The sequence below is a fragment of the Lithobates pipiens genome, unplaced genomic scaffold (genome assembly GCF_037356315.1).
Source record: "Lithobates pipiens isolate NorthernLeopardFrog02 unplaced genomic scaffold, aLitPip1_a1.2 Scaffold_19, whole genome shotgun sequence".
NCBI lineage: Eukaryota > Metazoa > Chordata > Amphibia > Anura > Ranidae > Lithobates > Lithobates pipiens.
In genome coordinates, this window is record NW_027507764.1 from 78,046,789 (window position 1) to 78,073,497 (window position 26,709).

A 26,709-nucleotide genomic window follows, 5' to 3' on the forward strand; every position below is an offset into this window, starting at 1 on the left:
TTACTATATGTAGCAGAATGGGTATATCTGTTAGTATATGTAGTATACTAGATTAGCATATGTAGTAGAATAATATATAGGTATATCAATGGCATAATGCAATAGAATATGTAGTAGTAGTATAAAAATATGTACAAATAATAGTATAATACATTAGAATATGTAGTAGTATAATATAGGTGTAGGTACATGTAATGGCATGGTACATGTGTATGTAGTAGTATAATGTATAGGCACACATAGTATTCTATAGTATATGTAGAAGTATAATATATATGTAATATAATTCTATATTAGCAACATATGTGGCAGTAGCAGTAGTAGTATTATTGTAATCAAGGGACTAGTCTGTACATTGAATTGTTGTAAATATCAGATACAGATTCGGGATTGTTTACAAAAAAAAAAAGAAAAAGGACAAAGGGACAAACACTGTGGATGTGGGCAGTGTATTTAGTCAAAAATAATAATATTTTCATTTTTTGTCTTTTGAAGTATTTAAAGCAACTACAGGCCAGTGTAACATGACTTGTATATGACCAGTGTCCCAGTGTCGTTATATGTGTATGTATATATATATATATATATATATATATATATATATATATATATATATATATATATATATATATATATATATATATATATATATATATATATACACAGGTATTCCCCACTTTTAAGTACACAATTGTGTTTATTTACTAAAGCTGCAAATTGCAAAATCAGGCTCACTTCTGCATAGAAACCAGTGAGCTTCTCACCCCAGCTTGTTCAATTAAGCTTTGGTAATAAAACCTGGAAGCTCATTGGTTTCTATGCAGAAGTGAGCCTGATTTTGCACTTTCCAGCTTTAGTAAATAAACCCCATTGTGTACTTAAAAGTGGGGTATGCCTATATATATATATATATATATATATATATATATATATATATATATATATATATATATGTATGTATGTATGTATGTATGTATATATATATATATATATATATATATATATAATTATTTTTTTTTAACACTTCGGGGCAAAGGCATCACACTGGGAATTGGTTGTTTACTGTTAATTACTGGATTTCTAAATCTATCAGATTTCTCCTGATAGCCATCATACAGATTTTTCTTCCTTTCCAGTGCTGTTCATATTAATTATATTGCTTTCTCCCCTCTGGGTTACACCTCTCCTATAGTCATCATGTGACCCCTGCTGAGGGCATTTGACAGAAGAGATTAGGGATTAAGGATACCAGGGGTTAATATAGTTTATCTTATAGGCAATTTTATAGTGCTGACATATATATATATATATATATATATATGTATGTGTGTGTATATATATATATATATATACATAGTGATATAAATGACTCTTGTAATGCTTTTCCCCCCTGATTTCCTGCTTTCCCAATTCACAAAAGGGTATTTTCCTTGCAGCTACCCCCCCCCCCCCCCCCCCCTTCAGCACTCTGCTTCCAATTCCTTTATCGCCGAATGATAAATGATATCTAGATGGGCAGAGGAGCAGAACCGGTACAGGAATATCAGGATATAAAAATAATAACACCCCACTTGCCATAAGTTGCATTTCGTCAAAAGTTCACTTTGTAGAGACGTTGCTGGCTGATCTGTTATGTGCTGAGATAATCAATATAGGATCTATGAAGTCCCTTCCCCCCTTTTTGGTGCAGTCTGTTCCAGTATGTCTATTTAATATATTTTATAATTGAGTCATTTATGACTACAGGCATATCCCACTTTTAAGTACAGGATGGGGTTTATTTACTAAAGCTGGAAAATGCAAAATCAGGCTCATCTTCTGCATAAAAACCAATGAGCTTCCAGCTTTTATTACCAAAGCTTAACTGAACAATCTGGGGTTAGAAGCTCATTGGTTTCTATGCAGAAGTGAGCCTGATTTTGCACTTTCCAAACCCATTGTGTACTTAAAAGTGGGGTATGCCTGTATAAGATATTTGGTCATTTTGTATCCACTATATAAGCGGGAACAGGAAGAGCAGAGGCTTCGAGCTGGTAGGCATTACCAGCGATCTGATTACAATTGTAGACAGAACACCGGTAAATAAGGGATGTTAGAAAAAAAAAAAGGAATTAAAGACCTTCTATAAAATATATTGTGTAGCTTCCTGTGTTTTTTGTTGTTTTGTTTTTTTATTTTGGTCTGTTGATATTTTTTTTTAGCTAGCAAGATGCTATTCTCACCGAAATCCATGGCTGGGGATTGTGACGCACGCCGACGTTGGGGGTAAAAGTCGCGTATAAAATAGTCGCTTTCTCTTAGTAGGTTTCTATCCGAACTGCTCAGCTTTTGGTCGGCCGTGGCTGGGCCCTGCTATACTACACAGCTTGCTTTCACCCAAACTTCGCCTCTTTACATCGCCACTTCATATTTCCGATTATTTTTGTCCCTATACATTTTTACGTAAATTCTCAGCATACACAAAACTGTGAGGGTTCACTGAAGGTTCACCATGCAGCAGGCTGTGAGTGCAAATACCTTCCCGATTACAACATATTCCCATACCAATGATCTCTATATATTGAAAAGCAGCGAAGTCGGCGAAGGGAAAGCTCCATCGTGGCGTTATAGAAAATAATCCCAGCTACGATAAATAGAGGTTGTGAGGCTCTTCGGTGATATTATGCCACGAGCATGTCACACGTTAAATACCAACCTCATTATCTGCAATATAAATTAGATACGCTTTGTAGCAATTCCCCCCCAAAAAGTTCCCACGCCTTTGTGGGCCAGCCTGCAACTTTGCATAATTGTATTTCAACTTTGTTACTATTAAGCACTTATTATTTTTTTTTGTATGTACTCCGCCCAGTAGCTTCCTTCATATTCCTCCCCAGACCTCAGCCTTTTATCTAAAATGTGAACTAGGTATGTCCAAATGAATGACAGCAGCATCAAAAATGAGACAATTGTGTATGAAGGGGGCTAATTAAGGGGGTCGTTTTTATCCTGGCCCTTGTTTGTTTTAAATGCCCAACCTGGGTACCCTTTTTAATACCCCCCTTAAAGTGAACTCATGCCCGTGTACAATTTTCTTCTTCACCTAAATCGGCCTCCTAAATTGTGATTTTCTGTGTATCATCTTGTTTTATGGTCCAATTTATAACTACTATTAGATTGTAAGCTCTTAGGAGCATGGCCTTCCTATCCTTCTTGAATTGTAATCTCCCTTTATATTGTAAAGAGCTGCTCAAACTGCTGGCACCCAACCCACACAGTGATAGAATAACCAAACCATAATTGTATTTTAAATGTGAGAAGTATTTTCTGCCCCCACCCCCATTACACACACACACACACACACACACACACACACACACACACACACACACACACACACACACACACACACACACATATATATTTGTAAGTTCTCTTGTGCAGGGCCCAAACCCCTCTAGTATTTTATGGTATTGCAACTGTAGTGTCTCCCTTTTTACATTGTAAAGCGCTGTGTCAACAGCTGGCACTATATAAATCCTCTATAATGATAGTAATAATTTATATATATATATATATATATATATATATATATATATATATATATATCACCAAAAATCAAAACACATACACATAATATATATATATATATATATATATATATATATATATATATATATATATATATATATATATATATATAATCCAATCGTTGCTCCCTATACAAATCAGGGATAAAAAAAATGGGCCTGGGTGCACAGCAAAGACATATAAGTGCATATAAACCAAAGGAGAGATTGGCATTAATGGGTCTTAAAAGGTGGATGAAGGATGGTGGTTTAATTGAATGTTTCAACCAGGCACAAGCTCCTCTTCCTCAGGAGGAGCTTGTGCCTTGTCCAAATTTTGAATTACCAGCATCCAACTTTCAAGACCCCTGAGTGTTGCTCTCTATTTTGGTTTATATGCACTACAGTCTTTTCTGTGCACCCAGGCCCATTTTTTTTATCTCTGATTTGTGTAGGGGGCAACCATTGGATTATATATATATATATATATATATATATATATATATATATATTATATATATATATATATACATATATATATATATATATATATATATATATATATATATATATATATATATATAAATAATTATTATTATTACTATTATTATGATTGTGTGTGTGTGTGTGTGTGTGTGAAGAGGTGAAAAACAATGGCCTATTCGAAGACCTAATAATACAATCCACAAGCAATGGGATAGGACAAGAACCCACCCATAATTGTATATAATTGTATATCAACATGAGTTGTATTTTTGTGATGCCCCCCCCCCCCCCCAGTCAGTTTCTAAATTTGTACTTTCATGAAATCGGTTTATTTTATTTAATTTAAGAAAACTCTATTGGGAAAAGGTGACAACCAGTGACTGAGGCACAGTGGTCAAGACATAATAATACAACCCACAAAAGAAGAGATAATAAAAAAACCTGCCCAGAACTGTATTTTACGTGAGCTTTATTTTCTGATGACCCCCACAGACTTTAGGCTATGTATTGTAATCCGTATTTCAGCTTTTTTTTTTTTTTTTTAGTTTTTTTTTTTTCATTTATTTGTGAATAGTCTGTCCTATTCTAGACATAATAATACAACCCACAAACAAATAGATAATCAAACAACCAACCAAAAGTTGTATTTTAACAGCTGTATTTTCTGATGCTCCCCAAGCTTAGTAACTTTCTGTACTTCATATTTTAAAAATGTTTTATTTTATGAATGGTTAGGGATCAGTGAACTTCATCTAGACTTCATATTACAACACACAAACAAAAGCATAATCAAAGAAAACTACCCAAATAGTAACTGAGTTGCTTTTTTGAGGCCTCAAGCTCCAGTTTCTTATGTTCTGTACTTCATATTTAAACATGTTTTATTTTAGGACTGTCAAGGAACAGTGATCTTCACATATCTATCGATCTATCTATCTATCTATCTATCTATCTATCTATCTATCTATCTATCTATCTATCTATCTATCTATCTATCTATCTATCTATATCTACTATATCTAGATAGATAGATAGATAGATAGATAGATAGATAGATAGATAGATAGATAGATAGATAGATAGATAGATTTAATACTAGATCCCACAAGCACTATAAAACAATATACTCAAAATTGTATTTTTTGATGCTCCTCAAGCTTCATACTCTAGAGTAACTTTCTGTATTTTATATTTTTTTATTTTATGATTGGTTTAGAAGCATCTAGATACAACCCACAAACAGAAATATAATAAAACAACCTACTCAAAATTGTATTCTGACTTTGAGTTGTATGTTCTGATCTCAAGCCTCCTAGGCGTTTTTGTTTTGTCACAAAGGGGAAAACGGTGGGGTTATTTTGAGAAGTCTATCTTTCTTCTTTTGGGGTGGAGAACACTCCCTTTACAAAGTTGGAAAACTTAAAGGAAACCATGGAATATTAGAAAACAATTATGGGTGACCCTAAATAAGGTGAAGGATGAGGGTTCACGTGTAGGCTTTCCCAAATAAACCGAGCAGGGAACTCTTTGGGGAAAATCATACACTGCTTGATGGAAACATCCTGTTTTGAGGGAAGTGAGTCCCTCTCGGTCTCCCTGCATCGCCTGCATGTGCGTTAATCAAAGTGGAAGGGAAGGGAAAAGCCTGGGGGTTAACCCTTTCTCTGCCAGGCCATCCCTTAGTATTGGAAGGGGGCTTATTTTATCTTTCTTTAAAAAGAAGAATCAGTTGCATGGCACAAAATAGCGAACTTAGCCAACACAAATTAAAACAATAAAAATAACACAAAATAAAAAATAAAATAAATGAGGACATATAAAGAGGAAGGGAAAACCAGAGGTTAACCTCTTCTCTGCCAGGTCATCAGGTAGGATTGTAGGGGGGCTTATTTTATCTCTCTTTTAACAACATAAAAAAAAGAAGAATCAGTTGCTTGGCACAAAATAGCAAAGGTAGTCAATATAAAAAAAAAAATCAGGGCATATAAAGTAGAAGGGAAAGCCATGGGTTAACCCCTTATCTGTCAGTCCATCAGTTAGGATAGGAAGAGGGCTTATTTTATTCTCTTTTAACAGCATGCAATAAGAATCAGCTGCATGGCACAAAGTAGCATAAACAGCCAACACCCACTCACATAAAAAAGAAAAAAAAAAACAACATTAAATAAAGTAAAGGAAAGCCGTAGGTTAACCCTTTCTCTGCCAGTCCATCACTTAGGATTGGAGGAGGGCTTATTTTATTATCTTTTAACAACATAAAAAAAAGAAGAATCAGTTGAATGGCACAAAATAATATGAGTAGCCCACACACAATAACATATAAAACAGAATGAAATAAAATAGAATAAAATAAATCAGGGCACATACAGTGTAAAAGGAAGGAAAATGAAAAGCAAGGGGTTAAGCCCATTCTCTGCCAGTCCATCACTTATGATTGGAGGCGGTGGGGGTATTTTATCTCACTTTTAACAACATAAAAAGAGGAATCAGCTGCTTGGAACACAATGGCACAAGTAGTCAACATAAAATAAAATAAATCAGAGCACATTACATTGGAAGGGAATGCAATGAAGGCTATAATAGGGTTAAAGTTTGCTGGATTCCTTCATTTATTTTCTACCTTCAGCTATTGACTAGCCAACTCCATTTTCAGACAACGGACCTGTCCTTATCAGTCTGCTCCTAGGCTATCTCTCTTTATTATTTGATCGATCCATAGTCAACATCCCTTCGAATTTCTGATGCCTTGAGAGAAGCGGTGGGGGAGGGGCGCCTATGCGGACAATAGGTGGTTAATAGTTAACGCTGCTTCTTAAAAACCGCGTACTTTGAACTCCAGAACCTCTCTAATTGCCCCCATCCAAGGAGATCTTCTTGTAGGTTCCATGTAAGATACAATTATTGAGGCTGATTGGCAAGAGAAGTTTAAGATTCTTCACTGGGGGGAGGGGGGGGGTGCAGGTATTATTTTTCCAATCATGAAAAAAAAAAAAGTTAAGTCCTTATCCTGATGCTTAGAGTGCATTTTCACTTTTCGGGGAGGAGTGGGGGTTCTAAGCCCCCCTAGTAAATCAGACTCAATATATGATGCTTGCTGTAATAAGTTGTCAGTGCCCCAGCAAGCACTGGGAGGCCTGACAATTCCTACTCTAAATTCCTCCATTCTAATTAAGACTTCTTTGTTATGATTGAGGAGGAGTGATAATGTCGTGTTTTCACTACTTTATTATGTTCATAATTATACAAAGTTGCCAAGTCCCCACTGTGACTTCTGCTTATGATTAGAATTATATTTTACTAGCCTCTCTTTATGTAAACATAGCAATGGCTATGGCTTTTTTTTCTTCCTTTAATGATGTGTTTGAACTTGTATGACATGGGGATATTTTTTTGGGGGGTGATGGATAGAAATGAGAGCTATCTCCTGATTAGGCTGACAATTAGGCTTTTGTTCCCGGACCCTGGAGAGGATTCGCACCCTTTTCACACTGACAGCAGTCAGCTGAGACCCTCCTGCTGCTGAGGAACTACAAAACTCAAAGTGCCATGGCAGTCTACGGTGCATGCTGGGAAATAATGGTTACACCACATTGGCCGTTGGCTTCCATGAAGAAACAACCTTCTGACCTCTTGTATAGCCTCTGAATCTGATCTGTGCAAAGTGGACTTGTTACCATTCCAGATGCAGTGGGGAAATTATTTTCAGGGGGTTTTGGTTTGCTATAAGCGTTAAATGCAATTTTGCTCCAATTTTCAACAAACGGCCCAAATAAAACACATCATAAAATAAAACAATTGTGATTTGACGCATCTGGCTCATTGTGATTTCAGATGCAGTTTTGCGCACAACTGCGTTCTATTTTGCGTCATTTTCAGCAGCAAGCCTACGTAGGTGTACAGTCTACCAGCAATGTAAGTGAGTGGCATGAGGGACAAAGGGAGGCTGTGTGTTTATTTTTCTCAAGGCACTGAACATTTTAATTTCCAGGAGGGCGCATCCCACTCAGGAGAGTCAGCAAAGCTCATCAGTTAACACATATATAATCCCATTTTTTTTTTTAAAGCATTTTACAGTGGTCATTTAATGGCCTCCTGATTACTGCAAGGGACCATGGTGGACTCGAAAGCCATTCAGGGCCAACAATGGGGATTTTCTCAACAATTAACAGGGAACAACATCATAAAGCCATTTACAAAGCCAGGCCTATTTATTAGAAATTAGGTGCTCTTTAAGACACCAGTGAGTAATTTCACACAACTTTACAACCTTGCAGTGGACATACATAAACAAGATCTGCTGCTTTTTTATAAACCCCCATGAGCCTTCCAAGACTTCTCTACTGTAAATGGTGCAATATGAAAAGCATACCTCTTTTTATGTGCCTATGTATATACATTCATTATTTTTGCGTTTCATTTACAACAGTGAAAATGACAAAGGACACCCTCCATATGTCACAGATTAAGACAATAGCCTTAAATTACCAGGGAGTCAGTTTTACACTTGCCTTTGTTCACTTCAAAAATAAAACCAGGGATGATATAACCTTTTCTAGTATGTGTTCATTTTTCAGTGTGCAACCTGCTTAAAGTCCTGCTATACCACAAACACTATACTTATTGCTATGATAGTAATCCAAAGATATATATATATTTATTTATATATATATATATATATATATATATATATATATATATATATATATATATATATATATATTACCAGCAGTGTGTTTTGCAAAGTGGAGGTAGACAGTATAGTTTACACACACACACACACACACACATATATATATATATATATATATACATACTATAAATATGTGCTTGTCTAAAAACTCTCTCTCTCTCTCTCTCTCTGTATATATATATATATATATATATATAGATAGATAGATAGATAGATAGATAGATATAGCTATAGATATATATATAGATATTTTTATATATAGATATATATAGATATATATATATGTGTGTGTGTATTGGGGGTTTGTTTACGAAAAGTGGAGCAAAAAGACTTGAAAAGCCTGGAGCCATTGCCTGTAACAATCAAGCTATATCTATCATATCAGAAAGCAATATGATGATGGGGCGATGTGGTTTACAGTGTTTCAGCCATCTTTGCTGTACTTTTTATTATACTTTAGCATCTAGCAGTCTGAAGTCGACATGGGGTCGTTAGACTAAATGTAAAGATCAACCCTTTAGTAAATCAGCCACAGTCATCTCTACTATCTACGGCAGCGACTCTTCGCAGCCTGGTATTAAATAGCCAATGCTGTTAGCTGTCGTTTGCTTGCAACCTATATTTATTTTCTTAATCATAAAATAAAGTTCAGAGGAGATAGACTGGAAGAGAGGAAATAGTAGTTTTGGGGGTAAGCAGTGTTGGTGATGGGCAGAATGAGAGTAACCATGTTTGTAATGAAACAGGCTGTGTGTATACAGCTTGTCATACTCTTCCTCTATCGACCCTCTACATCAAATCATAAGCAGGCTGCAGAATGCAGATGGGAAGAAAAGGAGGTATGTGATGGACAGGATATTAGACCTTATCAGGGAGGATATATAGGAGAGAGCAGCCTGCATTCCAGGGCCAGGCCTGGGTTGTTTTCCTTTGTATGGCTGAAGCTGCTGCTGGGGAAGGGGAGATGGAACAAGCAATAGATATCTGCCCTGCAGCGGACACACAAGCCTGTCAGTCCCCCCAACCCCTATTGTGAGGCTCCATGCAAAACATCTTAGGCCTTTTAAAGCTGGTGAGTCTGAAAAGGAAAGAGACAGAGAGGCCTAGTGTTAGGAAAAACCATTCTATGTGGGATAGTGGTTGTTTCAGGGCTCTGGACACCTACACAAGTCCACAAATCATCCACAAATATCCACCAGGATTGTGTTCCAGCATTTTATATATAGAAGTCACATTTTCTGCTGTTGTAAAACGTGTTATTCCTGCTAATTTTCTCCTAACAATTAAGAGGCTTGTGTTTTAATTCCCCCAATTTCAGACTCCCTGACAGATGGTAAACTACAGGTCCCAGCTAGCCCCTGGGGAACAGCACAAACCCTGCAATACAATGCTCAGGTGTGTACACCATTGTGGGGGTGTGCCCTGACCTCCATTCCCTTGTCATCTGTCTACAATTCACAGGTAACCATCTAGAAGTTTCATGGCAAAAACAGCCCTCAAATCTGTTTTATTTGTTATTAGCACACTATAGTAGTGCAGAACCAGACTAAACATACATCCTGCTCGCCATATACTTGCAACAATGTATATTGTGTGTTGCAACAATTTGTTGCAAATATACAATACAGCCAAATATATATCACCCTGGTGTAAATGGCATTGATATGAAGCTAAATAAAGACTGTATCAAATCAATGCATCTAACTCATACTGTCATGGAGAAAAGAGAATATACATATACAGTACATATGTGTATGTGTGTTTGTTTGTGTAGACATGTGTATCTATCTATAGATCTACCACTCTATCTATCTCATATTTATATTGCAATATACACACACACTTGCATAACTATGTAATGTATAGTAGTTTGTAATATATGCTTAAATTAATATCTATCTGAATGCATTCTTGTATATATTATAAAACAGCAAAGAGCTTCACCACTGTCTAAACTCATACACTATATTACAATGTGTGTGTGTGTGTGTATATATATATATATATATATATATATATACAGTATGTATACAGATAGATAGATGTGTACATGCTGCACACATAATACTACATACATGTATTTATTAATATATAGATAGATAGATAGATATACATATATATATATATATATATATATATATATACCGTATATATATATATATATATATATATTAATAAATAGATAGATAGATTGCTGTGTTTCTATATTATGTGGCAGTGTCTGACTGATCATATCTATCATCTCATTCTCATTCTATGCAGTCTATGCATTTGATAAAAACCAACAGTATACATAGAAAATAAAATAAACTATATTATGCTCCCCCTGCCTTGGATTTTTGATTTCTCTGCAGATAATTACTAAAAAGTGATACAATAGCCAGTCTCTCTCTCTCTCTCTCTCTCTCTATATATATATATATATATATATATAAATGAATTCATTTGCATGCTTTAAAGTCTTATTTATGAATTTAGAAATAATTTTGGATACATGCATGAATTCGTGCTGGCTATCTGCAAGCCTCCCCCTCGATGTAGGTGAATGGAAAGCTCCATATAGCGAGGAATGCATGCAATGTATATAGCACACGAGGCCTGCTCATTGCTATGCATTCAGAAACTGAAACCACAGGCCAGTGCTGTTGCCTGGGCCAAAACTCCTATCCCCAAGTTTATTAATGGCGAGTGTCTATTGCTGTCCCCAAGTCTTCCCCTGTGCACTGCCACCATTCCTGTGTTGTCAGCCTTTTGCATAAGTTTGGAATTGATTAGGCTGCTTGCCTGGCCATGCCTTCCTTTTAATCTTGTGTGCTCTCAATAATCTCTGAGCTACATGTGCATACATAAACACTGGGCCATTCGCACGCTGGTGACCTGAAGCTTGTTTAAAATATGTTACCAGCACAGGTTTAAGCACTGGCATGATGGTCTACAACAATTTACATAAAAATACCCCTGGCCTCTACATATTTTATTATCATTGGCATTCATTAATATTGATACTTTGAACCCAAGATTTAGCACCCTTATTAAGGCAGACTTCTATTTCTTCTATTTCTCTGGGAGAGCTCAGCAAACTTCTGCCTTTACCTTATTTTGAAGAATTGCAGACACGTGGTCACTGTAAACTGACACCAGTTCATGTCTGAATATTCCCAGACAAAGAACCCTACCCGGCCAAAGAGGTGTATTAGGACCCTCCAATAACAGCTGCTGGAGCCCACAGAGCTTGCTAGGCCTTGTAGCCCAAAAAAAGGTAAACTCTCCATATTGATCAGTGTATCATGATTATAGATTCCTAATAAGACAATGCAACTCAATACCAGCAGACAGGCTGACCTCTCATGCAGCCAGACACATGGTTTTCATTAGCAAATACCTTGTATGTTACCATTCTTTTTATAAGCCACAAGCATTTAAAGGGACCTTGACAATTGTGCAATGTTTATTATTATTATTTTTTTTTTTTTATTATTATTATTATTCCACTGAGAAAATTAGCCTGCATAAAAACACGCTTCAGAATTGAATACCAACACAGTTTAATACAAAATGATTACATCTCCCTTCTTCAGGTATTAAAAGTCGACTTCACCCCTCCCCCCCTGCAAAAAAAATGCCAGACAAAAACACCCCCCCCCCCCCCTTCTGTTAGCAATCAATGCTGCAATAATTCAGGGTTACTGAATCGTGTTTTTTTTTTTTTTTTTTTTTAAGAAAACAGTGTTCTTTTCTCTTTTTAATTTAAAAAAAGAAGGTGAAACATGCTTTTCAACAGTGCAAATTTCCATCGCATTTTTTTTTTTTTTTTTTTTGATTTACTGCTGTCAACACAACATTACACAAGAAAAAAAAAAAGTACACAGTGACTGCTCCCTACAGTATTTACCTAGTTCAGTTTTATAAGTGCAAAAGGCAGAGAGCCGCCTCTGATTGTCATGTGCAGTAATGCTCCTGTTTTTAATCAGGTTTGTGGTGACCATTCAAGTTTAGAGCTACAATGTATAATGTTGCGTATCACAACGTTAATGGCTGGGGTTTTCTAGCAAAAGAAATAAAAAAATAAAAAAACAACAAAGACATAATAATAATAAAAAAAAAAAATCAATCACAATATCAACACAAACACTTGCTCTGTCACATTTACATCTGTGTCTACCCTTTTATCTGCAGTCGTAATAATATATATATATATATATATATATATATATATATATATATATATATATTTATACATTCTTTCAACAAATCCATATATATATATATATATATATATATATACATTCTTTCAACAAAGCCACATATATTTTATCTTTTGCAGATATTTTTTTCTATGAGTGGACTTCTCTCAGGCCAAGTCACAAGATTATTTTACTATTGTGACAGGGAACAGAGACCTTTGGATACAATTGGTGGAATTCAGCTACTCAAGTCTTAAATTGTGCAGCTAAAAAAAAAAAAAAAAGACAGCGTTTAACAAAATACAAAAGACAGTATTTATTTCACCAGTTGATGAGGCAGCTTATTTTTCCAAGGCCTAGACTCAGGCCTTAAAAATGTTCCAGTCCAGAAAACGTGAGATAAGTGCAACTGCTATTGGATTTTTTTTTTTTTTTTATCGGATTATAAAAAAAACTGCCACAATATAATTAAGGGATGTCCCCTGCTGTGCAACCAATTAAAACAGTTAGATTGCGACAAAATCTAGTGCAGAAAATGCAATGGCTCATATTTCTGGTACTCTAGGCTTATTTACTAAGGAAGTCATTTTAACCCCAGCATGGGTTAACTTGAAATATCCAATCAGATTTACATGTTACTATTTTTATTTTTTATTTTTTTTATTTTTGTTTAATTTCTCAGAATTGAACAGGATATTTAAAGCCAACGCAACACGAGGTGAAAATGTCTCATGTAGTAAATCAAATCCTCTTTTTATTGTGGAGACACTTTTTTTTTTAACAGTTGTGTGTTGTAGATAGATTGAGGTACCGGCTGTTTTCTAAACTGGTACAAAATGAATTATAATAAGCACCTTCCATTCAAAACCAGGGGTTCATTTGTGTATCTAAGCACTGAGTAGTCTGAGGAATGTAACCAGAAAAAAAAATCCATATTGCAAGTGAAAATCATTCAATTTCCTTCTCCACGAGATGTCAAGTCAAATAATTCCAAAAAAAAAATAATAATAATTAATAATAATAATAGATATTTAAAAAACAGGCTGATACAACCATTTGTTTAACAATAAATTCCCCACAGAATAAAAAAAAAAAGTGTTATGATTGAAATGTCCTGAATTTGTGACTAGGAGGAAGAGGTATAGCAGTTCCACCCAAATGCCATTTCCAGATAGGATGGGCCTTGTGGGGTGGGAAGCAGTCCTTTGTGTTTTTTAAGGAGTAGGCAGGGACTAGATCTCCGTCTTTGCCAATAATCAATGATGGTGGACTGGGGAAATTTGCCATGAAATTAAAAGGTCTCTTAAGTGTAGATGCTACATTGTTGGCTAACCTTTTGCGTCTATTGGTCACTGTAAAAGCATCCAGTGTCCCTTGATAAAATGCACTTTTACCTGGGGGTCGGGGGCTCCTGGCTGTTTTCAGATTTGGCTTGTCGGTGGTTGGAGGTGGTGACTGCAGAGCAGCTCTTTTTCCTAGCACCAGTGTCCTGTAATTTTTCCTGACCTTAGCACCATATTTGTAATCTCCGTCCTCAGGCTTCTTGGCTGTGCCTAAAGTGCATGGAGGGGCCTGACTGGGAGTCAGCAGATTCTGCGAAGTGGTTTGGGGGTCGTCATCAGTGCACTCGGCTTCCAGCAAAGCCCCCTGCCTTTTAGGCTCGCTACCATCGCTGTCATCCTCATCCTTTGCGACATTGCACTGGTATGTGAGCTCAGGCTGGGCGGCGAGCTCGTACTCCTCGCTGCTGTCCTCTATTTTAATCTTGACGTTGTGCAGGAAAGGGAGATCAGTGCATGGGCCCCCCTGGTCCGGAGCCGGTCCGGAGTCTGCAGGGAGGTCTGCTGGCGTCGGCGCCCGGGCGCAGGCGTCTGTTGCCTCTGCAGAGGTGCTGGGAGGGCAGGGGGGCGGCTGAAGGCATGGCTTGGCCTCCTTGTGTACTCTTTGTTGTGGTGGGAATGCATTGTTTTTCTTTGGGCTAGGTGCAAAGCCCCCCTCTGCCTGCTCAGTCCTTTTTGCATGAGAAGTGGAGAATCCAGAGGAAGAGGAGAATCCAGGGGATGGGTATGGGGCTCTGAGTTCAGGGAGGGGGTCTGCAGGGGCTCTGCTCCCCCAGCCCTGCTGGATCCAGTCTTGGCTTTCAGTTTTGATGTCACAGTGAGCAGCAGCAGCAGCAGCTCTGGGGCTGGGGGATCTGGGCTCCTGGCATGGGGGCTCCTGGCATGGGGGCTGCTGGGGGGGCTTGCTGGAAAAATTGGTCCTGCGGAAACGAATGCTCTCCACCGACACCTGGCTGGACACCGAGCTGCTGTCCGACTCAGAGGAGCTCTCCTCGTCTGAGCTGACCTCAGTAGAGTCAGACAGGCTGCCCTCTTCCTCCTCCTCCTCCTCTTCTTCCTCCTCCTCGTCCGAGGAGTTGTTGCTGCTGCTGGACAGGCTGGAGCCGAAGTCTGAGTCGTTGGCCGAGCTGGACTCTGAGTCGCTGGTGTAGACATCCTGCAGGGCGGCCAGGTGCTGAGGGCAGAAGCCATTGACCAGGTGGACCCTCTCCAGGCACACAGGGGTCCCTTTGGATCTGTAGGGCTTGGGGATGAAGAAGAGCTCGCCCTGGAACGGATCCTTGCCCGCAGAAGTCCTTTTCCTCTTGTACCTGTAAGTGAAGCCTCCTAGCTTGGTGTGGGCAATGGCCGACTGGTGGTGGTGGTGGTGGTGGTGATGGTGGTAGTAATAGGCAGGGTGCTTGCTGCACAGCACCCCCCTGATATAAGGCAGGCTGTTGGGGTAGGCTCCTACACAGTCCCCGGGGATCTGGGCAGTTTCATAGTCTAGGGGGCTTTTGCAAGGCGACCCAGGAAGCCCCGAATAGCCGCGGCCAGTGTATTGACTTAAAAAGTGAGGTAGATCGGCCGCCGGTAGCAAGTCCCGAGCAGCGAAAGCTTTTCTCTTCATTGGCTGGCCGGTCTCATTCAACCCCAGCCAAACTTTGTTCTCCTTCCAAAATCCAGAGTAGGGGTCGGGGGATGGGGGGTCCCCAGGCAGCAGCTTCTTTGTTGGCAGGGCTCTGCTCCTTCTTTTGGTCTTCAGGACCCTCTCAGTCTTGCAGGAGGTGTACAGGGCTTCCACGTCCTCCCTGGAGATCAGAGTGCACTTGGCCGCATGGAAGGCGATGGAGTTGATGGCTTTCAGCTTCCTGAGCTCCTCCAGGTCGCAGTGGTGCTTCTTCACCTTTAAATGGTCCATGCGCTTGTGCACTGTGGTCCTAGGGATGTTCTTCAAGAGATCAGTGAAGACCTGGGACAGGGCGAACATCTGCTTGCCTTTGATGACCAGGTAGCCCAACCTGACTCCATCTACTACTTCATACCCAGATTCCAGGTCTTCCATGGCTTGGGTCATAGCATCCCCAACATTGGCAGAGCAAGAAAAAAAAAATCCTACACGTAGATTGCAGGAAAAAAAATCCAGAAGGATGGGGTGGGGGGGTGGGGGGATCTGAGGCTTGTAGTCTCAAGGCATCCTGCTAGAAAAAAAAAATATAACAAAAGGCTATTATTGCTCCTTAAACTCTGTAGTCACCTCTGTCTCTCTGTATTCGTATATATCCAAGAATAGGCAATGCATACTGATCTTAAAGCCACAGAAAGGAGCTTCTCCAGTGTATTGAGGGTGGGGAGGAAAAAAAAAAAAAAAGAAAGAAAGAAAAAAAAAAACTAGATCTCTATTGTTCAAGGCAGAGCTTGCGAAGCCCAGTACCTGGGTCCCTTTAAAGCCCCCGGTTCCATTGGTGTAGGGGGGCCCCTGCGAATAAAGGAATGTTCGCAGGGACCAAGCGACACACCAAGCTGCACTTCCCGCCGCTGCTTTAGCTCCAAATAAAATGACACAGTATAGTGAGTCCGTCCGGAGACACCTTCATCAATTAATTCCCCTAAAGCCAACGCTGATTGGACACTCCTGACAGGTGATGCAATAAAAATTGATATTCCACCCCTTATCCCCCCCCCTCCAAAAAAATCTCCGGCTAATTAGCATACTCTTATAATGCCACCTCCCCTTCTAAAGTAAATAACGTATTTTCGCATTTTACTATATAAATCTTTCCAAGCTATGTGCCTTTTATTTGCCAATTTTAGTTTTCCTTTTCATATATATATATATATATATATATATATATATATATATATATATATGAGAGAGAGACAAAGGTGGAGTATATAATATTAACCCAAAGTTGCCAAAATATCACCAGCAGATAATCAGAGGATACTACTTACCCCCTTTTTTGCCGTGCTTTATTCTTTGATTTTTCCCTCTGCAGCAGCTCAGCAGCGGCGCCCGGCAGCGGCAGCGCTCAGCATTTGCGGAGAGTTGTCTGCAGGGTCGGTCTCCTTTAGAAGCTCCGGAAAAAGACACAAATATGCACAATTTCGAAAATGAAACGAGCCGGATGACAAAAAAAAAAAAAAAAAGAAACTTCAAGGCACCCAATGCAACCCTCTTCCTCTTCCCCTGGTCTGCTGGCTGCGGCGCTGCTGCTGCTGCTGCAGGCGTCAGGATTGCCGCGGCGGACAGCAGCTGCTGCACGCTCAGGTTGCGGCACAATGGAAGGCTGGAAGGCGTCGGGGAAGTTCTGCTTTTTGCGGAAGGTAGCATCTTTTTTTTGCAAGCTCTGAACTTCCCCACTGTACTCATCTGGCCCCAACACTCAACTACTTTTTTTTTTTCTTTTTTTTTTTTACATGTGATTCTCTATATGACTCATACGACACATACATAGAAAATTATATATAATAAATAAACAAATATATATATATATATATATATATATATATATATATATATATATATATATATATATATATATATATATATATATATATATATATATATATTTGTGACCAGTGAATTTTCATTGTGATCAGGGTTGCAAAAGGAGTTTTTTTTTCCCCTTGCAGAAGAGAAAAGAAAGCTGTGCCTTATAGAATGCACATTTACATTTTGGTTTCATTAAGGCATTTTTTTTTTTTACCCCAGCATGCTTTTTTTTTTTTTCTAAGCAGGTAATTAAGGTTCTACATTTACAGTTGTGTTTTGCAGTCGCTCCTCTCTTGACATTTTAAATGGATTGGCAATTTTAATGAGGGGGGCATCAGGTAGGAAGGCTTGAGAGCAGATCTGATGCCTAGGAGCAGATGCAAAGACAAGCTGGCTTTGGGCTTTATATACACCGAGAGCATTTTTTTTTTTCTCCGGATCAGACGGACAGACCTAACGCCTGGACCGATGGACGCCTCTGCACAGCAACGCGACGGCTCAGGTGGCGACATCCCAGACTTCAGTGAGAGCCCAAGATGAACAATGATCCTATAGAATGAACCCAGAACATCGTCTGCACACTGTATCTCAACGTAATCTATACATCCAGCTGCCACATACAATGCAGAAGGGGGTGAAGGGGTTACTATCTCTTCAAGGAATTGTCCCTTCAAGTTCTGCAATTCACCATGTTTATTTTATTTTGTATGCATTACAGAAAAAAAAAGGTAAATAAAGTGCAATGTCTCATGAATAATAAAATAAATGCTATACACCTGGGTATACGCTGTGTGTACGGTGCTGGTTTCCTGTCTGATTGTGACCTCTTTTTTTGTTTCTTATTTTAGGAATTGTAGGTGGAGGGTAGGCTCAGTAGAGGGAATAGCAGTAGAGGGAATAGCAGCCCTTTAAAGCAGTCAGTAAAAAAAAGAAAAAAAAAAGAAATAAAGGTCCTCAGATTGCAGGCTATAGTAGGCCCCAGAAAAGAATTTGGCCAATCTATAATGATTGAGGTTGGGGTAATTTGGGAGAGGATGGAGATAGTTTGGAGGTCCTATGGAATGTGGCTGACCCTGACTTTTTGCTCTATATATCCCTTCCATATTCTCCACTTTACACCCAGACAGCTTTTGTTCCCGAGATCTGCCCATCATTTTGGGGGTAATGGTGACAGGCAGAACAGCCATCAGCACATCAGCACACTTTGCCTATATGGGATCTTTTTTTTTTTAAGCAGACACATTGGGGGTCGAGCCCAATAGAGGGCCCCTGCTCCTGCCTACATGAAAGGCTGGGACTTCAAGATGGATTTGCATCGACACGGGGGATTTCGATCAATAGTTAGCAACATTTATGGTGCAGATTATTAATGTGAATACCGGACAACGGGATCAGCAGGAAAATTAAAGATGAATCTTATTATTTGGGATGAAAGTTAAAGCTGCGAGCAGCTTTGTTGCTGCATGTGCTAATCTCACCTAAAACTCTTCAAGAGGGGGACCCTCACTGTACAAAGCCTCAAAGCCCAGGCACTGATACCAGACTGCCCACTGTGCACACACACAGCCATCTACACATACATACAATCTACTATATATACACACACACATATATATATATATATATATATCATGTCTGTTTAGACAGCGGCCAAACAGTGTTGTGTTACACTATATACAAGAATACATATACGATAGAGAGAGAGATAGCTAGATAGATAGACAGATAGAAAGATAAGATATCATGCACACTAATATACAGTTACATAGTAGTTGTGTGAGTGTGTACAGCAGAAGCCAATCAGCTTCCAGGTTTTATTGCCAAAGCCTAATTGAACAAGCTGAAGTTAGAAGCTGATTGGCTCCCATTCACAACTGAACCAGATTTTGCACTCTCCAGTTTTAGTAAATTAACCCCACTATGAGGTATGTAAGTATGTATAGAAATATGTATATGGGATAGATAGATAGATAGATAATAAATAGATAGATAGATAGACAGACCCATAATACTACAGTGTTAGATAGACAGACAGATAGATAGATAGATAGATAGATAGATAGATAGATAGATAGATAGATAGATAGATAGATAGATAGATAGATATCATACAGTATTACATAATACATATCTATTTATATGTGGGTATAGCAATATGAATATAAGATAGATAGATAGATAGATAGATAGATAGATAGATAGATAGATAGATAGACACACTTATATACTATTACATTGTAGATATATAAGCTAGTGAATAGTGATATGAATATGAGATAGACAGCATGATACTGACTGACAGATAGATAGATAGATAGATAGATAGATAGATAGAGAGAGAGATAGAGAGATAGATAGATAGATAGATAGATAGATAGATTATTATAGATATATATCATACAGTATTACATAATACATATATATTTATATGTGGGTATAGCAATATGAATAAAAGATACATAGATAGATACATAGATAGATAGATGGATAGATAGACACACGTATATACTATTACATAGTAGATATATAAGTTAGTGAACAGTAATATGAATATGAGATAGATAGACAGATAGCATGATACTGACAGATAGATAGATAGATAGATAGATAGATAGATAGATAGATAGATAGATAGATAGATAGATAGATAGATAGATAGATGGCTACAGTGTATTTTGTGTCTATTGTACATATCACAAACTAATATACAAATACATAGTAGATATGCGAGGTGCAAGTGTAGTTATGAATCGATAGATAGATACATACATACACACATACATCGATAAGATAAATAAATAGATAGATTGACCGTCTGAAACAGGCAGATTCTTTGATCGAAACAATCATTATATTAGACAGTTGTGCCACTATGTGAGATAGATAGAAAGATAGATAGATAGATAGATAGATAGATAGATAGATAGATAGATAGATAGATAGATAGATAGATAGATGTTATAATTGAGGGGCATAATGACAAAGAAAAAAACACACAATGGAGAGAAAGCACGACCATGCACAACAATCCTAAATATATACCACAAATGGCTTCAATTAAATGGGGCATTTGTCTCAGTATGTCCCACACACCAATATATTAGTGTATAGTAGATATTTGAGTATGTATAGAAATCTGAAAATTAGATACATAGACTACAGTATATCATAAACTAAAATGCATTTACATAGTTGGTGCAAGATACAAGAGTGGGTATGAATAGATATATACATGTATATTTATATATATATATATAGAGAGAGAGAGATTGGGGAATATAAGGAAACAAGAAAAAAAAACACACTTGTCCCGGAGACAAAGCGTGACCTTGCACAGCAACCCCAAGTAAATAACACATTAGGTTACGGGTTACTTTCTGCCCACTCCAAATACCCACAGAGGTTCTGGGTGTGAGTGTGTTTACTTCACTGTTCAGCGTAACGTCGAGCGCTTTAGTAAATAGCACCCCTTTCCCCCATAGGTGTGCAGAGAGCACGGGCTGCCTTTCCACTGCTCAGCCCCTCTCACTCTCCATAATATAAGCCATGCTAATAGGACAGACAAAAAAAAAAACAACGATTATTTTTTTTTTTTTTTTTTTTTTTTTTTTTATGAACTATTTCACATATACGTAGACACAAAGGAAATATGAAGAGACAAGCATGTGCTCTTTGCCATCGTCACGACATTAACCTATGGCGTGGAATCACATTTGCTTGTCAAAATACCTTAGCCAAATGTACTATTTAAATGGTAAATTGTGCTGTGACTATCCAAATATTTCCCACCGTGTGTGCAATCCAGCAAGAGTCCAGGGAAAGGGGGAATGCTTCATTGTTATTAGGCAGAAACGGACTACACTGACCCGTGTCAGCGATACATTACTACTATGCAAACACTCAACTCCTTTAAACCAATATATATATATATATATATATATATATATATATATATATATATATATATATATATATATATATATATATATATATATATATATATATATATAATGTCTGAAGCCTTCGTTACTGCTCCTTCCTCTATACTGGGGAATGCTTGCCTTGACTTCCTGACATGTGATGGGATCTCCTCTGGAGCTCCTCTCTCTCTCTCTCTCTTTCTCTCTATTTTTACAGCCCTGTCTCTTCTTACTGGTCTATTCGTGGCCAATAAAAAAAATAATAGTAAAAAAGATAAAATGCAAAAAGCCAACGTTGAATTCCTAAGTAGCAGTTTGCAATGGTGGCGGGGGGTGTGGACACATACTGCATGCCATGTTGTGTAGTGACCCTTGTTCACAATGCACTGACCTTTTACCCTCTTTTTGCCCCCTGACCCAACTAGAATTCAATGCAGGCTTTCTAAATTTGCAAATCCTTGTGTGTAAAGAGGATTTGCCTAGAAGGTGGGTGGGTGGGGTGGGGAGTGTTTCTGTAAAGTTTGCATTTTAAAAACAACAGACAATGGTGCAAGCACTAAATACCTAAAGTAAAAAAAAAAAAAAAAAACAATAAAGAAAGAAAAAAGCAAAATAAATAGAAAACACTATGAGAAATAAAAATTGAATTCATGCCCGAGCAATCATTTTCACTGTACTGGTTTGGGTAAGATGAAAACCAGCAGCAGGCTTGGTATTGGTTTATGAGAGTGGCACACAATCCGCTGGTGATGACCAGGACAAAATACACCCCCACCCCACACCCACATCATTCTGAGAGCCACAGGGAGACTGTGGTGCTGGCTGACCATTCCAAGAGCAATGAGTGGGGGAGGGGAAGGGAAGCAGGATCTAATCTAACGCCACAGGCACATCCCCTTATCTGTAATGGTATCAACTGGTCTAAAGGACGCCGTAATTATGGAGCTGATAAAACAATGCCTTCTTTTTGTGACTTAAATAAATAAATGATGCTTGCACAGAAATAATCTTTTAATTCCCATTAAATGTTGACAGGGACATTTTTTTCCCTAGGTGGGCCTATTTTTTTTAATTGTACCCCCAGAAAGGTATTTTATTTTCCCATTCTGAAAATGAGCATGTATTTGTAGATTCCACTGATATCCCCATACACTATTCTAGGTGTAGTGTAGCCTGTGGCTATTGCATTGTCAGCTATCCAGTTTGACCACCTTCTGCTCCTCTTGTATTTTGCTTTTTTTTTTTTATTTTAGGACTCTGGAAACTTTTTCAGTACAACGCAAATCCTCATATCACAATCTAGTCCAAAATATTGCAAACGTATCCGCTCATGGAAGGCCAAGACTATGAATAGCATTCTTCCAATCTGCAAGATCTAAATGAGTCCTGGGCTCATTATTATTATACTATTATTCCCTCAATGGCTAATAAATAATAGACAGATTGGCCAATTTTGTTTGTTAAACAGTATGTTAAGATCACATCAGGAGCAAAGACTTCAAAAAAAGAAACGTTCCTACCGTAGTATACGCAGCAAAGCTACAATCGTATCAATTGCAACATGTATCAATGTAGCCGAATGCATCGATTGCTATATCTACCATATATAGTCGAATATATCAACTGCTGTATGGATCAATATAGCCAAATATATACATTGCAATATGTATCATATATACCTAAATGTATAATTTGCTATATGTATCAATGTAGCTAAACGTATCCGCTGCTTTATGGATCAATATAGCCAAATATATCAATTGCTACATGTATCAATGTATCTGAATGGATAATTTGCTATGTATATCAATGTATCTATAAGTATCACTTTCTATATGTATCATTGTATCTAAATGTACAAATTGTTATATGTATCTAAACGTATCATTTGCTATATGTATCAATGTGTCTAAATGTATCATTTGCTATATGTATCAGTGTATCTAAATGTAGCAATTGTCATATGTATCTAAATGTATCAGCTGCTATATGTATCAATATAGCCGAACGTATCAATTGCTATATGTATTATTGTATCTAAATGTACAAATTGTTATATGTATCTAAATGTATCATTTGCTATATGTATCAATGTGTCTAAATGTATCATTTGCTATATGTATCAGTGTATCTAAATGTAGCAATTGTCATATGTATCTAAATGTATCAATTGCTATAGGTATCAATGTAGCTAAATGGATCCATTGCTATATGTATCAATGTATCGAAATTCATCATTTGCTATATGCATCAATGTATTTAAATGTATCAATTGTCATATGTATCTAAATGTAGCAATTGTCATATATATCTAAATGTATCAGCTGCTATATGTAATCAATATATATCAATATAGCCGAACGTATCAATTGCTATATGTATCAATATATATAGCAACAGGGCAGCTTGCTATATGTATCAATGTATCTGAAGGTATCAGCTGCTATATGTATCAATTGCTATATGTATGAATGTATAATTTGCTGTATTTATCAATGTATCTAAATGTATAATTTGCTATATGCATCAATGTATCTAAATGTATCAATTGCCATATGTATCTAAATGTATAAATTGCCATATATGTTTAAATGTATCAATTGCTATATGTATCAATATATATCAACAGCTGCAGCTTGTCATATGTATCAATGTATCTATCTGAAGGTATCAGCTGCTTTATGTATCAATATAGCCAAATATATCAATTGCTATATGTATCTAAATGTATCAGCTGCTATTTGTATCAATATAGCCGATTCTATCAATTGCTATATGTATCAATATATAGCAACAGCTGTAGTAGCTACTATTATAGCAAACAAAAAAATATATAAAGATAACAATGTTTATGATAATTGGACGAAATGCTCAATTCACAAGGGTAAGGATCCTCATTTTTAGCGAGGTCACTATAATGTTCAAATCCACCGCTGAATGGAATCGTCATTTTTTTAAAATGAGGAAAATAGGAGTCCTTATCTTTTGTCTTTTGAGCCTAAGGGGTTCATCATTCGTGTTAAAGGGTTAATTAATTTGTGAAATTCCCATTGCAAACAATACACCGACCCGGTGTGAATTTTTTAATGTTATTTTATGCTATTTTATTGTGGTGTTGCTCTTGTGACTTTGCTGTTTTGTTGCACACGTTTTCTTATCATTTTATGCTGTTATTAGGTTCTAGCAAAGTATTCACCGACCAGATGAACATTTTATGCTAATTTATTGTTGCTGTGACTTTTGTTTCCTTGTTTTTTTTTTGTTGCACACTTTTTTTGTTTGTTTAAATGATCATGTGTGCTGCTATTGCAAAGCAAAACAATGCACAGACCAAGTGGATATTTTATGTTATTTTTTATTGTGGTGTTATTGTTGCTGTTGTCTTTTCTTTGCTTTATTTATTTTTTTGCACATTTTTTATTATAATTTGTTGGGTTGTAAGATTGTGTCAAAGTGTAAAAAAAAAAAAAATGCATATAGAGTCGATTTAGCAAGTTTGTAGAGAGGGAAAGAGGCAGAGAGGGATAAAGCAAGGCCCCTTCTTTTGAAAGTTCAGAGCCTCTGTGCTCTCCCTCTCTGGGTGGAATTGGAGGTCCTAAACGTGACACTTTCACAAGGCGGGGGTCTCCATCTTGCCACAACGTGCTCAGCAACTTAATCCTAAAAGAAAGTCAGCGATCTGGCGATTAATAAATGGGATGCGCGGTGTAACGTGCTCTGCCAGCCTGGATCTCCAACTTGCTGGATGGACAGCCCTGGATCTTGGATCAGATACAAGGCAAGGTAGACATTTCTCTGTATTTCTGCTCTTTCCTCTCCCCCGGGCTCCTGTGTGCAGACAATGGAGGAAACAAAGACGGTCACTTTTGGATCTTTCCCCCCCCCCCCCACCTCTTTGCGGTCTTACAAGGCATAGGAAGAAATGGATGATTTCTTTTTTTTTTTTCACCTTTTCCTCTCCTTGTCCAGCTTCATAAATCTCCACCTTCACCTTTTTTTTTGTTTCATTAGCCCGAATGAAGCGGTGTTCGGTTTGAATGCGGCGGGCTGCACTATCATTTGCCGCAACAGCCAGCAACGCGCCTAGGCGCGCCGAACTGCTTTTTTTACGCCACCGGGGTGTAGACAGTTCCCATCAACTGGCGGAATCGGGATTATAAACTGCGTGCTGGCGGTGGGGGCATGTATTGGAAAGTCGTTTTATTTTATGTAGGACAACATAGGGTAAAATGATCAGAATGTGTCAAGGAGGAGGAGGGGGGAGAGGAGGAGAAAGCAAATAGAGAGAGGAAAGGAAAGGGGGGATCGCTGAGTGTGTGCAGTGTGGTCCCAGCACAGTCTATGGCACCATGGAGCTGGGGTGGCACTGGGAATTAAAGGCTGAACGTCATAGCCCAACATGCCTGGGTCATGGGACAGCACGGTCGTTGGTCACACTTAACTGGATAAGCAGATAATATCTTGGTGGGACTCATAAAAATCATTGATGGGATTACACAGGACAGAACAGAGCATCATGGGCAGGCATTACACAGGCCATCATGGCAGACCGGCCAGATTACATTGGGCATCATGGCAAGCTGCTGTGACTGTACTTCTAAATGAGCTTACTTGAGGACTATGTACTGGCAGACTCCAGGATTCCCCCCCCCCCCCTCACCCTTTACACTCCTCCTGCCAAACTGCTGGTAGGGCACAAGGTAGCATGGCACACTTTGGGGATTTCAAGAGCATGGCATTCCTTTAAAATTCCACAGTTCAGTAAGGCAGGCATCTTTCCAAAGAGCAGCTCTTTAGGTAATTCTGCCTGGACAGGGCATCTTGCTTGGCAGGGCACCAGTAGACACTTGATGTTTTAGCAAGTCTACAGGTTGCCTGGTTAAGGGGGTTTGAGTGTTGTATCCTGGACCCTTGGATGGCATGAGGCAGAATGGCACAGGAAATTATTCAAAGGCCATACACAATATTATCAGTCATAAACCTGCAATTTCTACCAAGGCTGGATGTGTATTATGCAATGATTGACCCCTGGTAAAAGGCTTATAACCTCTTGAATGCCACACATC

At 38.0% G+C, this 26,709-nt stretch overlaps 1 protein-coding gene and 1 long non-coding RNA gene across 3 annotated transcripts in view; one reads left to right on the forward strand and one right to left on the reverse strand.

Annotated features, from left to right (window-relative positions):
* Nucleotides 1–17,633, reverse strand: part of SKIDA1 (SKI/DACH domain containing 1) — a 21,880-nt gene extending 4,247 nt beyond the window's left edge. Inside the window, exon 1 of one of the 2 annotated variants that reach the window (XR_013277502.1) lies at nucleotides 17,183–17,633. Coding sequence is in view for 1 of the 2 variants with exons in the window: in XM_077490943.1 (XP_077347069.1) it covers nucleotides 14,303–16,304 (2,002 nt within the window). In the remaining variant the exon portion in view is untranslated. Of the gene's footprint in view, nucleotides 1–14,302; nucleotides 16,842–17,182 lie in introns of those variants that run through there. The other variant, XM_077490943.1, reaches the window with a different exon arrangement.
* Nucleotides 15,420–18,506, forward strand: LOC143996099 (uncharacterized). The gene is made up of 2 exons (XR_013277503.1): nucleotides 15,420–15,560; nucleotides 18,167–18,506. It is a non-coding gene; the product is annotated as an uncharacterized LOC143996099 (long non-coding RNA).
* The last annotated feature ends 8,203 nt before the right edge of the window (nucleotides 18,507–26,709 follow it).